At 40.7% G+C, this 12,541-nt stretch overlaps 1 protein-coding gene across 3 annotated transcripts in view; it reads right to left on the reverse strand.

The window, feature by feature from the left end:
• The window catches only part of LOC103468582 (trinucleotide repeat containing adaptor 6A), a 35,816-nt gene that overhangs the window by 16,388 nt on the left and 6,887 nt on the right, over window positions 1–12,541 (reverse strand). For 2 of the 3 annotated variants that reach the window (XM_081609819.1, XM_008415729.3), the window contains exons 4-7: window positions 5,985–6,276; window positions 5,031–5,078; window positions 631–2,619; window positions 348–525 (exon numbers count right to left, since the gene is read on the reverse strand). In XM_081609819.1, the coding sequence (XP_081465945.1) occupies window positions 348–525; window positions 631–2,619; window positions 5,031–5,076 (2,213 nt within the window). In that variant the 5' untranslated portion in view covers window positions 5,077–5,078; window positions 5,985–6,276. The remainder of the gene's footprint in view (window positions 1–347; window positions 526–630; window positions 2,620–5,030; window positions 5,079–5,984; window positions 6,277–12,541) is intronic. The other variant, XM_081609820.1, reaches the window with a different exon arrangement.

Raw genomic sequence — 12,541 nt, forward strand, 5'->3', positions numbered from 1 at the left:
CTCTACTTCTAAAAGTACTGTTACAGATGCCATGCATTTTGATATATGCTGAACAAATATTCTGTTATAAATATACCAATTTAATTCTGGTAACAAGCTTCAGCTGGTTAATAAGTCTGGCTAAACAGATATTCCAATCATACACCTATGAATGATGGCTGCCGCTCATTTTTTCTTTCAGCCAGCTGAGCAGCAGCAAGAGGTGGGAGTTGCAAAGCAAAATGTGCAACTTTCTGTTTTACTATGACCTTGTTAAACCATTAAAGATTTGGTCTAAGAAACTCTCATGGTAACTTTTTAAAACCATCATCAGCTTGCATGCAGCTGGAAAGTTGGGAAATGCTCACCTGTCCTCTTTAACGTTGTTGTTGTTGTTCCAGGTGTTGCTGCTGTTACCACCCTTGTAACTGGATCCATCATCCCAGCCACCACCTCCTTTACTGTCCCAACCTGATGTTTGTTTCTGCTCTCCCCAGCCAGAGCCTCCGCTATCAGGGCCTGAGCTGGTTGGCCCAACCCCCCAACCTGCAAGCACATCCAAGACACAATGATCAACTTTCCTTCTCAATGGTTTTATAGCAGGAACAGTAGGTTTATGTTGAATATTTCAGATGAAGGACCAGCTCTTACCTCCAGAGGTCTGGGAGGGAGCTGCCGATGTTGCTGTACCCCAGCTGGAACCCCCGCTGCTCTGCTTTCTTTCATCCCTTTTAGGACCCTGATTGACCATGGGAGAATTGACATCCCAAGCGGTGTTCTGCCGTATGGGCGTTTGTCCCCATCCAGTGTTGGAAAGAACCCTCGGGTCCACATCGGCCCGGGTTATGGCTGGCGTCGTCGATGGGGTATGGTTGCCTTTCCTGCGGTTTCCTCCTGTAGACTGGTTGACGTCTCTGTCTGAGCTGGATCGACCTCCGGAGCTTTCACAACTTCCTTCACTTCCTCCGGAGCGTCCCCAGCCTCCAGTGACTCCTCCCATGCCCTGACTCCCGCTGCCTGCTCCTGCTCCTCCCATACCCATAGCGTCATCCTCGAGGCTCTTCCACCCATTGTTGGTAGAACTTCCTTTCTGAATTCCTGCGTCTGAACTGTTGCCAGTCGTCGCTGATCCCCATTCTCCGTTTGACATTTTGCTGTTCGAGGTGGAAGACGACGATGACGACGACGAGGAAGAGGAAGATGCGCTGCTCCCCCACGGGCGAGGGATCCCTGCTGGAGGGCCCACAGTAGTTTGGTTTCCACTTCCAGGAGCTTGGCCTGTAGAGCCTGGGATTTGATTAGGGCCAACGCTCCAGGACAAGTTACTTTGAGGCTGGTTCGGGGTGTTGGTGGGCCCTTGGTCCGACCGTGGGGCCCCAGTGTTATTGTGGTTATTATTACTCTTAAAAGCAGCAGTAGAGGAGTTCTGGGAGTTCACAGTGTCTACATTAAGGGGGCCTTTGTCTACAGGGTAGGTAGCTGCGCCCCAAGGCGTACCAAAAGCCCCACTACCCCCCGATTCTCCTTGAGGGTGCTGGGGAGCTAATGAGGGGCTTCCATTGGCCAGCGGCCCCCCATTTCCTCCTCCAATGGAGCCCCAGGAACGCTCCCCGCTAAGCAGGGGTGAGGCGGTAGAGTCTGGTGGACTAGAGGTCATTGTGGCGTTAGTAGTAGTAGTAGTATTCATCAGGATAGTGTTATTTGGTCCATTGGGTTCAGTGTTAAGGTTGCTAGGCAGCAGACTGCCATTGCCACTGTTGCTGCCTCCTAACACCTTGCTGCTCGATGTACCATTATTCACCTCAGTGTCTTCCATCATACTGCTGCTCTCTGGAGCTGCCATGCCCCCCCAGGCCATTAAGGGCCCCTGGTGAGGAACCACACCCAGTTTGGAAGTCATCCCGTGAGCCTGTGGAGGCCTTTGGCCCTGGCACACCGGGTTTGGGGTTGGATTCTGTGGCCAGGCACCGTGGTTGGCATTTGGGTTTAAAATGTTTGGGTTTGACCCTCCATTTATATAAGAGTTGCTTCCACCGATGGTGTTCATGTTGCTGCCTGACTGGGAGCTCCATACACCACTACTGCCAAATAGCTTGTTGTTGTGGTTACTCATATTATTGCTGCCAATACTGCTGGACCCAGCCATGGAGTAGTGTGAGGATCCGGTGATATCGTTTTCGTTATTTGCGTTGCTTAAGGTTCCGATGCCTCCGACCTGACAAATGTTGCTGTCTCCGTTCACGCCGACACCAACCATCATGGTGGATGTCAGGGAGGAGGGGGAAGAAGCTGTGGAGGACACGGAGGAAGAAGTGTTGGCTGACATCATCATCACTGTAGTCGCAGCAAGGCCGAGGTTCTTCTCTGAACCGACTGAAGAGTTAGAATCTGCATCCATGCATTCTGATGCCAACTCCGGATCGGACCCTGAACCACAGCCAGAGGAGGATGAGGAGCAAGAAAATGAGGAGGAGGAGGGAGGCCACACAGAGGAGCTGGGTGAACAAGTGTTGTTGGATTTGTCGGAACTCCCGTCACCTAGGACTTTGCTCCAGTTGCTGTTACCATCACTGCTGCACGGGGAGCCAGAGGACCAGGGGGGAGGCTCATACTGGGAGTCCAAGCCAGGATGCTCCAAACCTGCAGAGAACAGGATGGGACGCTGTTGAGATTTGAGCAAATTATCAGCTGCAAAAAATGCAAAACTATCCATCCTGAAGCCAGAACTGGTTCGTGCAAGACCTAAAATGAAGTCTAGTTAAAGTTTTACTCCTCTATAGGAGGGTCAATCCAGGGTGGTTACAGATTCTCCAAAAAGCCTGAGGACTAACAGTTGGTTTCAACCCCTTTCCACCTGGATACTTTCAGGAAGGGACTTTAATAATCCAATAAGTTTCTAGATAGATCTTCTAATGTCCCAATAAGGGGTCTTCAACCCTTATAATCCATAGAGTCATTTTTGCGCTCAGCCCAGTTAAATAAACTGGTTTAGGGCTGCAAATGTCACTTGATATTTCGGAGAGAAAAAAAGAACTTGTGATTTTTGATATAAGAAATTTGTTGACATTATTGAAAATCTAAAATTTTACTTCTATTTTCAGGTTTTAGAGAGAAAAAACAACTTTTGAATGAATACATTTTTAAAATGTGCTTTAAAGAAAAAATTATCTAAAAATTAGTTAATGGTATTTTATTATGGAAATCCCATAATAAAAATCTGCTAAACCTTTATTTGAAATTATAGTTATATTTAAAATCTAAAGGCAAAGTAATCAAGAGCCTGGAGGTTGCAGACCCCTGGTCCAGCGTTTCCATTTAAAACAATATTAAAATAGTATTATAATAGCAGCTCTGTAAAAGATGTTTATCAAACATTGCTTCCCAGGATTCAGTTATTACATTAATGAGATTTGTTTAATCGTGGTACAAACTCTGCAACTGATCTCTCACTGACGACCCGATGCCAGTTCATTCCAAAACAACTATAGGCAACATCCAACTGTATGCCACAAAAGTAGAGAAACAGACCTTCATTAATTCTACAAACATCGGTTTGGTGTATTAAGTCCGTTAGATGGTTTTTATTTAACTCCTCATTCACAATCTTATATTTTGCCATTTTGTCCAATCGTTAATTTGCCAACTGTTCTGAATGCCATTGCTGCCAAAACTAAGCCTGGACACAGCTGCCGCCATTTTGTCTCCACAGCAGGACACAAAAGCATGCCAAAACTATTAAAGAAGATTCAGTGAGGCAGGCGACTGGCTGCTGACGAGGCGTTGGAGGGCATAGGGAAGGATGCCAACTGCATGAGGAAAAAGAAGTTGGCAAGGGGGAGGAAATGAAGGCATCTCAGATTGAGATCAACAGCATTCAGATCTGGCATGTTTCTAAAATTAGATTTCAGACTGCATCCAGTTATTCCCCTCCCCCCCTTCACCATTAAACACCCATTCTGTCACTGTGGCGTCTGCCTAAATCTTCAGGAGGCATATTCACTGTAGTCATTCTGTCATGTTGCATCAGTATGTGGTTCTCACAGCAGGAAATAAAAGTTTGACACCAAAACCAAAGCTCAATGAACCCCGATAATTTGACTATTGCGTAAAAAAATAAAATAAAAAAAATCAAGAGATTATTTCATGCAACATTTACATTTTCAACCACAATTCACAAGATGAGGGTGGTCTGTTTTAATGACTAACAGGACAAAACTTTGGTTAGTAAAGCCATTTCAAAATGAAAGCATCCAATGCAGCCTCTCAGACGCTCCAGGCACAAACAGGAAGTGTTCAGAATGACGTGGTTCCTCTGGTTAACTACTAATAAACTTATCAGATTTATTTAACCTTCTCTTTTCGCTAAAGCTGGCAGGAAAGCCAAATAATAACAATGCAAGGCATACTATCAATTAAACAAACAAGTCTCTATTGAAATTGTCACCCGAGATGCAACTTCCTGCTAACTTTCACAATAAAACCATGAACAAAATTTATGTAGTTTATTATAAAGGCATTTAATATTTTGTCTCACTCCATTTGTAAGAAGAAATTACATATTAGTATTATTATTCTACCAGCTTCCAATTACCTGTTTTACAAAAAAATAGTGATTTCAACTGGGGACTGTGACATTTTGTTCGTTTTTGTTGGTGAAGAAGGTTCCTAAACCACAAAGACAGTTTAATGAAGCCAAGTTTTGTAGCTGGTGCAGCATGTCAACAGGACTGGCTACAAGTCAGCTAAACACAACCGGACGTCTGAATGTTTTCCTTTAAACAATCTTCACTTATAAAGCCTCCATCTCAAAAAAAAAAAAAAAAAAAAAAAAGCGCCCGTCCAGCGCATCTTACTATGTTTGCCAGATCTTTCCTTGCACCCTTCCTCTCCCATTTATCTCCATCCCACCGAGAAGCAATGAACACAATGCACCTTCCATCAAGGTCAAGACCCGGTCTCACAATTTTTTAAAGCAAACAATCATCATAGGGCATTACAGGAAAGAAGGGCATGCAGACAGAGTTCAGGAAAAAGCCGTAACGTTGTGTCACCTGTTTGATTAGGGGAATGGCTGACGGAATCCCGAATGGGAGCCATGCCTGGAAACAGAAAGCAAAGGATCAGACTTGAAAGGGGACAGAGGCGGAAAACAGAAAAAGGTTTTAGAAATAGTTGAAGCTGAAATGCAATTCAATGAGAATCCAGTAGTGCAAAGCGCTAACGTTGAGAACATTCAAGAGAAGAGAATCTTGCAGGAGGTTAGTGGCCAGTGTACGCACAAACATTTAGGGCAGCGAGTAACGACTGAATTAATAAATTAATTATTCTGATGATTAATTGGATTTAAAAAAACAAAAAAACATGCATATTCTGCAGATTTTTCATTCACCCACTGAAGATTATTTTATACAATGTTAGAAAAACAAAAAAGGGACAAGAAAAATAGGTTTCTTTTTTGTAAGACAGACATTATACTGCATTTTAATCATTTCCGCCCTACCTACATGTACAGTCATCTTTAGTCAGATCGCATGACTCATAACGTGTTTTCACTTTTAATGAATTAAGGATCTCTGCAAATCAAGAGTTTTTTTCTTCATAATCATCATAAAACGTATACTGGTCAACCCATGTATTCCTAAATGCTCAAATCAGTAAAAGCTAATTAGAACATGAGCATATTTATGTAATTGAATAGTTGTAATTGTGAGTCAGATAGACATTATTTCACATGCAATCAAAAGAACATATCCTTTTGAGGCAGCAGGAGGCTCACTCAAATGGTTAACCATTTCCCTTACATTTCGATTCTCTCACACCAATTCTTAAAAACTGAATAATAAAAGTGTTTAGTGAGTTTAAGCAAAAGAACCCCTCCGCCACATTCAGGTCCATCTAAGTGAACATTTGTCCTCAGGACCGACATCCATGGCAAACAGTGCGTTTATAAAGCCTGGTGTCGCCGTAGGAAAACAGAAAAGCTCCTTCTGCTTCTAACAGTTTACCTTTGAGTGCCACTGCTGGCTGCAGCTCCTGGCTGGACAGGAGAGCGTCCCCGACTTCAGTGGAGAACAGGCGACCTTTGGTTCCCAGGTCGGCAACGGGGAGGTCAGAGGTCAAAGCTTGGTTAAGCGCAGCCTCAAGGGTATGAGGTGAGGAGGCAGAGCTTGTCAGAGCAGGCAGCAGGCTGATCAGCCCCCCTTGGCATTGCTGGGGACTTTGTGTATGGATGGGGAAGGGATGTAGGGGGCTGTGGTTTTGATTAAGGTCTCTGTCTTGACCAGGTATGCTCTGGCACTGCAAAAAAGAAGAGAAAAACTTAATTAGTGGTTTTTAAACAACTATATCCAGGGTTTCCCCCAGTGTATTATAAGCCTGGCGGGCCACCAGGCTTTACTTGCGCCCCCACCAGGCTAACTACTGCTTATTTATTTAAGTCTTTTTTAAAATATTTGCATTTTTAATACCTAATAGGTGGGGTTCAGAGGTTAATCTTCCAATCTTTCAGTAATACATGATTATTAAAGTGATATTTTCAAATTTCCCGTCAACTTTAAACATTTTCTTAACTTAAAAACACGACAGGTTGCTGGATGAATGACTGCCCCAGCACTAAACCGCCAGGCTTAGCAAGTTTTCTGGGGGAAACCTTGTATGGCCATAACCTAAAGCATTTTTAACATTTAACTTGAGATTTCACATTGAAATATATTTTAATTTCCCCTTTTCAGAAAGAAAACTAATTCATAAATACCTGAAAATAATCTAGCATTCAAGAATTGAAGTGTGAAAAAAAACAACAGTCTGGCACCTTTCAGCCACGATCACCACCAAGATCACTGATAAACCATCAGACCAAGAGCAAAAAATGATAAGTTAAAAAGAATGCTAAATAACTCATCTATAACACTAAAAAATACAATAAAAAAGCCTGGATGTATGATCAGTTTGATCAAACTACTGGTTTGCATTTAGGTTGAAGATGAACTTTTACCACTGGTATCTCAGTGTGAGGAGGTAATGCAGCAGACAGTTACAAAACAGGCAAAGCTGGATATCCGGAGCATGACTGTGCAGGCCCACAAGGAAGCAATCAAAGGTTTTCAGACTTCATAACTCTCACTGTGTTTGATCTTTCAGGTAAAAAAAAAAACAAAAAAAAAAAACTAAGCAGCAACTAGCAGTAATTCATCATCTTTAATTCCCACAAGAATTAAAGATTTTAACCGTACGACTTTACCAAAAGCTAATCTTCAACAAGTACAACCTTTTTTTCCTACCCAACGTTACTATATTACAAGCCAGGCGGGCCACCAGGCTTTACATGTGCCCCCACCAGGCTAAGTGTTGTTTACTTGAGCTTTTTCATGTTTGCATTTTTTAAAGACTTTTAAGGACTTTTCTTGTTGTACCATTTCGCAGTTGCTTGTTAGTTGGTGTTCAGATATAACGCATAATTATCAAGTGACATTTTAAAATTTCTAGCCAACTTTAAAAAACTTTTAATTCAAACAAACCACTGGATGAATTACTGCCCTACCTCCCCCGTCACTGGGCTGAGCAAGTTTTCTGGGGGAAACCCTGCAACATTACAAAACGGCTCTCTTTTCTGCATTTGACCCGCCCTAAATGGTGAAATCATAGCAAAAAGCTGCAGATAGTTAACTATTTATTCATCTATAGGATATATTTTATGCAGCAATAGGATGAAAAAGACCTACAGTTGCTTTCTAACCTGCTACTTTTGATCAATCCTGGTTTGTTTCTGCCCATTTGGACTTCAACATCTAAATAAATTTAGTCTTATTGGCTCTTCAAGACATTGATTTTTTTTGTTGTTTTTTTTTTAATCAACATGCTCTAACTTACATAGTTCTACATTTATTTGACTCAGTTGAACAGAAATACAAACGTGCATCTTGCATACATTTTTCAAACACCGGGAGCGCTTCAGGGCAGGTTCAGTCATGTTTACAACAGAGCAGCATGCTATAGGTGGGTTTCAGGGAAATACTTCAGGAGCAGCAATCTGATCAGTGAAATGGAAACAAGTTTTTGGCACAGAGCTTCAAGCTTCAGGCTACGGGAAAACGAAAATAGCCCTAGCTCATACGAACCCTGAAGTAGAGGCGTTGTACAAATTGTTCTGTTGCTCAGAGCGGAGCTATGAACAAAACTGAAGACATAATTTGTAAGAAGTGCCTTCAAAGTCTTTTACCATCTTTGCTGCTATTACTACATGTTAAGTAGACATTAATTGCATTTTGTTAGATTTTTAACTCATCCTTATTTGGATGAATATTTAAGGTGAGAGAATGGAATAACAAAAAAAAAAACCAACAAAAAAAAAACTGATCACCAAAGATGAGGCATAACTGAAACCCATTGCAACATCAGTTTCCTATGTAGTTTGATTTATTATTTTTTTTATGCAATTGCTACCCCAGTTAGCGCCAGCCTGTCTCGTGTTTCTGTCTACATGCTAACTGCGACAGCCCCTGATGTAACGCAGCTACTGCCTAAAATTAGTTACTCATTGGGCAACTTTCAACTCAGATATCAAGGACTGCATCTGGGGGTCTTATTCAACCAAAACCAGCCTGTGTTGCCATGTCATGCTTACTGAGGGCACGCAGCAGAACAAGCTCAGCAAGGCAGGAATCTTAATGAGGCAACAGGACAACACAGAAACCGGCTGCAGGAACTGGTTGCTGGAGTCCATCTGCAGGACCAAGACGCTCGCTGAGGAACTGCGACCTTCAATTTGCTCTTAAATACATTGTTACATATGTAACCTTAAACGAGTCTCAGTGAGAGTCGCACTATCAGATTATTCAAAAACATTCTCAAGCTGCATCTTTTGTCTTGAATTGCATTGTTGTCATTTATTTCAAAAGGGACAATGTGCATCTCATAATATGCCACAATCAGCCACAAAGGCTGGTTTTCATCTGCAGTCCTTCAGGCCACAATCAATATACAATTAAGGCTGAATTGATTAATTGAATTAATTGTTATTAATCTATTACTGAAATAATCGTCATCCAATTTAGTAATTGATTCGTTGTTAACTGGAGTAGAGCGACTCCTAAATGTGGCCATTTCCTGAAAGAGCAACACAAAAACAAACATTTTGCATTCAAGATGAAAAAAAACACAACGAACTTTGTAAATATCTTTTATAACTTTTCATTTTTAAGCTTTACCTGGTTCAAATCCTCTAAAACAAAAATCTCCAAGCATTAATCCTACATTTATTTCATTCATCTGAATAGCATCTTTTGCTATCTAACTATTAATTCAAAAAATAATCATCAGACTAGTGGACAGTATTTCTCTTCTACAAACGATCAAACGTACACAAAGGGAATACAATGTTATTGCATTCCGGGCAACTGAATTTTTATTAAAGTGATTGATTTGCTTATTTACATCTTTTAATTTATTTCTATTAATGTGGAACAAGACTTAAGTTATTATATGAAGAATCTTCAGAATGTGCCAATTTTTTATCTGACTAATCTATTATTCGTCATAAACTCACTAAAACAATTATATCCGAGTTGAAAGTTGCACCCTAAATACAACACATTACGGTGCAATAAAGATGTATAAACATCAAAGAAGAGAATGATCTAAAGAAATGTTAAAAATTTCAAAAGAATAAAAAGCAATATAAATCTCACCACAATACAAGCAACAAGTGAAAAAAGCAGAATGAAAATAATCTCCTGATCAGTGCCTGGATATTCAAGAGTCATTAAAGTTTGTAGATGGTTGTTAGTAAAATACTGGCACACAGTGATCAACTAAATATTTCAAGGGAATCTTTATGGACATCGCTGATCGTAACTGTATCCTCCAGGCTTAAAAAGCTGTCAGGCTGAAAGGTTTCTGCTGCTTGGTCGGCACTAACGATTTGTAATAGAGCAAAAACCACAGAACACAGCAAGAAACAAAAAAAGGACATAGTGTTGAAGCCAGCTGTAGAAAGAAACATCGCTTCAGGATAAAAGGACCAGCGTTTGGAACGACACATCTATATTTGACTCTCTCTGCCTCTTATTTTTTCTAGACCACAGGTTAGAAAATGGGTGTTCGCTCTTTCTGCCTGTTTGGAGCACACAGACCTATTTATACATTTCCAGTTCAAATAGCAACCAGTCTGTCCTCCAGCCAATACGATAAGAGAACAAACAAACCCATGTGGACAACCACCGAGTGTGCAGATGCAACACAGCGCAACCTTGTTTGAGCAGCAAAGATAAACTTATTTTTTTGAAATTGCAGCATACAATAAGTGCTGTATAAATAAATACAGTAAAATACAGTGTGGTGAACAATAACCAATGCCACCAAACCACACATAACCGTGAGCCAAAGTCTCATCTTCGGTCGTAATTCTGGGTGAGTCATCAGAACCAAGAGGCTCACTGGAAATATTTGAAAAATGAAGCAGGCTTCTTTGTAGCATCTCCATTAGACACACAATAAAACAGAGCTATAGAATTAGTCTTGATGGTAATTTTAGATTCAAATAATGACTTTGATTTATTATTATTTTAGAATATTCTGCTTTATTTTGCACGTTGCACTGTTTTGAAAAGTCAGTGCAAGTAAAATGTGTCAAAAAGAGACAGTTGCAACAAACGTAAGGCTCTGTGATAAACTGATTGTATTGATTCATCAAAATTTTATTTTTGGAAAATCCAGATTTCTCCCCCCCTCCCCCCCACCAACGCTCTCCTTGGGTTTCCATAGTTCTGAGTGATGTCAGCACGCCCAGGTGGCCATCTTGTTCGACAAGAGTGTTTTACAACTTCTTTTTATTTGGACTTTGAATTCAGGTCAACTATGCAACATAATATTAGGACCTCGCTACGACTGTTTAATTATAAGAATAAAAGTATAATATTATCAGATTAAAGTTGTTGTATGAGGCGAATTAAGTAGTAATTTTATGAGAACTTCAACACAAAAAGCAAAAAAGCTGATGTGTTGAACCACATTAAACTTGAACAGAGTGACACATTACCAACTATGAGAAAAAGGACAGGAAATATATTTCACTAGTTCTGCTATAATATGACAATATTAGTTGCTTGTTATCCTTTAGAACTCATCTTGTTATATAGCTTTTGATATTTTAATATTGAAAATATTTAAAAAACCGTTTGAATTATCCAACTGTTACTATGCAACAGGCCCATTTGAAGCATCATACTTTCTGGCCAAAGAAATTCGCCAACATTGGCATCGAGGCAGAAACGAGGCAAGAATAACTGGTTGAAGAAACTCAAACAAAAATAATCGCTCTGAAGCGTGTTGTTCAGAAATGTGGTCCCAATTAATTTTCCAGTTAACGTAACTTCCCTTGGATACATGAAAAGAAACTCATTAAAATATTGTTTGATGGTAAAACTAACACAGCAGGGGGTAATTTTTAGACTTGATGGCAAGTTTAAGGCGGTAGTGTGGAAAAATTTGCATACCGTCACAAAATGGAGTATTTCCAGACACCTGAATACATTACATTATTCCAACAGCTGAAGTTTAATACACGTCGATTCAAGTCTTGCTCAAAAGTTACATTTAATTGTGAATATTCAAAATATCTGCTATGTTTCATGAAATTTTATTCATCAAGGCAACAAAGCAAGTTCTGCATACGCAAAATAGTATTATCTATAGTTCTTGAGTAATTTAACATTTTAAAATGTTATTCTTGAGAAAAATAAGCCTAAATGCGTTTCCCGGCGCTTAAATCAGCTCTTGTTATGACGACGATGCTTCAACACCACTCCTCATTCCTTTGGGCTTGTCCAAGCAAGATGACATCAGTGTCAAGAGCCGCATTCACGTCTCCGTCTACAAAGCAAATACCTTTCTGTATGAAACGATACGTCAAGATGAAAGAAACCCCGGGGAAGCGCAAGCAACCCTGCGCCATTTTTCAGTAAATGTCAACTTTCCTGAATTCGCCAAAGATAAAAACAGGGAGACTGAACAGAAGCGTACACGGGGCTGCGACTCGTATCAAAACAGCGTGACGCGCATGCACTTCCATGTGTAGTTTTGCTGTGTGCAGGGGCAGATAAGACTACTTGTCGCAGTTCACTGCTGTGGGAGTGGGAGGAGGGAGTGAGGGGCGTCAAGAGGCACCCACACAGGGCTGTGAAACGAGGGGAAATGTGCGCAGAAGCACAGGCTTCATGTCTTTGGGTATGAGTCATCCTCCACTGGTTTTTACATTATTCAGTCATCCATTTGATTTAACAGTAACCTGCCCACCCACATTTCTGCTTCATCTGCTCGGCCAAAAGTTTAAAATTAGTCAGTGTTAATGTTTGTTTTTCATTCTTGAGATATTTTAAACACGGGACAGAGTGGATTTCCTCCCAACTTCTACAGGAATGCTTTAATTGAAATAAATAAACCTCCCCACCCAAGTACTTAAATTCAGGACACCTGTGTATCGTTAGTGTATTTCAACCTATAAATGCAAAAGTTCAATTTAAAATTCCACCAAATGTTTCTGCAGTGATCAGGCTTCAAAATATGT

Source organism: Poecilia reticulata, chromosome 8 (genome assembly GCF_904066995.2).
Source record: "Poecilia reticulata chromosome 8, P_reticulata-male-v2, whole genome shotgun sequence".
NCBI classification, from domain to species: Eukaryota; Metazoa; Chordata; class Actinopteri; order Cyprinodontiformes; family Poeciliidae; genus Poecilia; species Poecilia reticulata.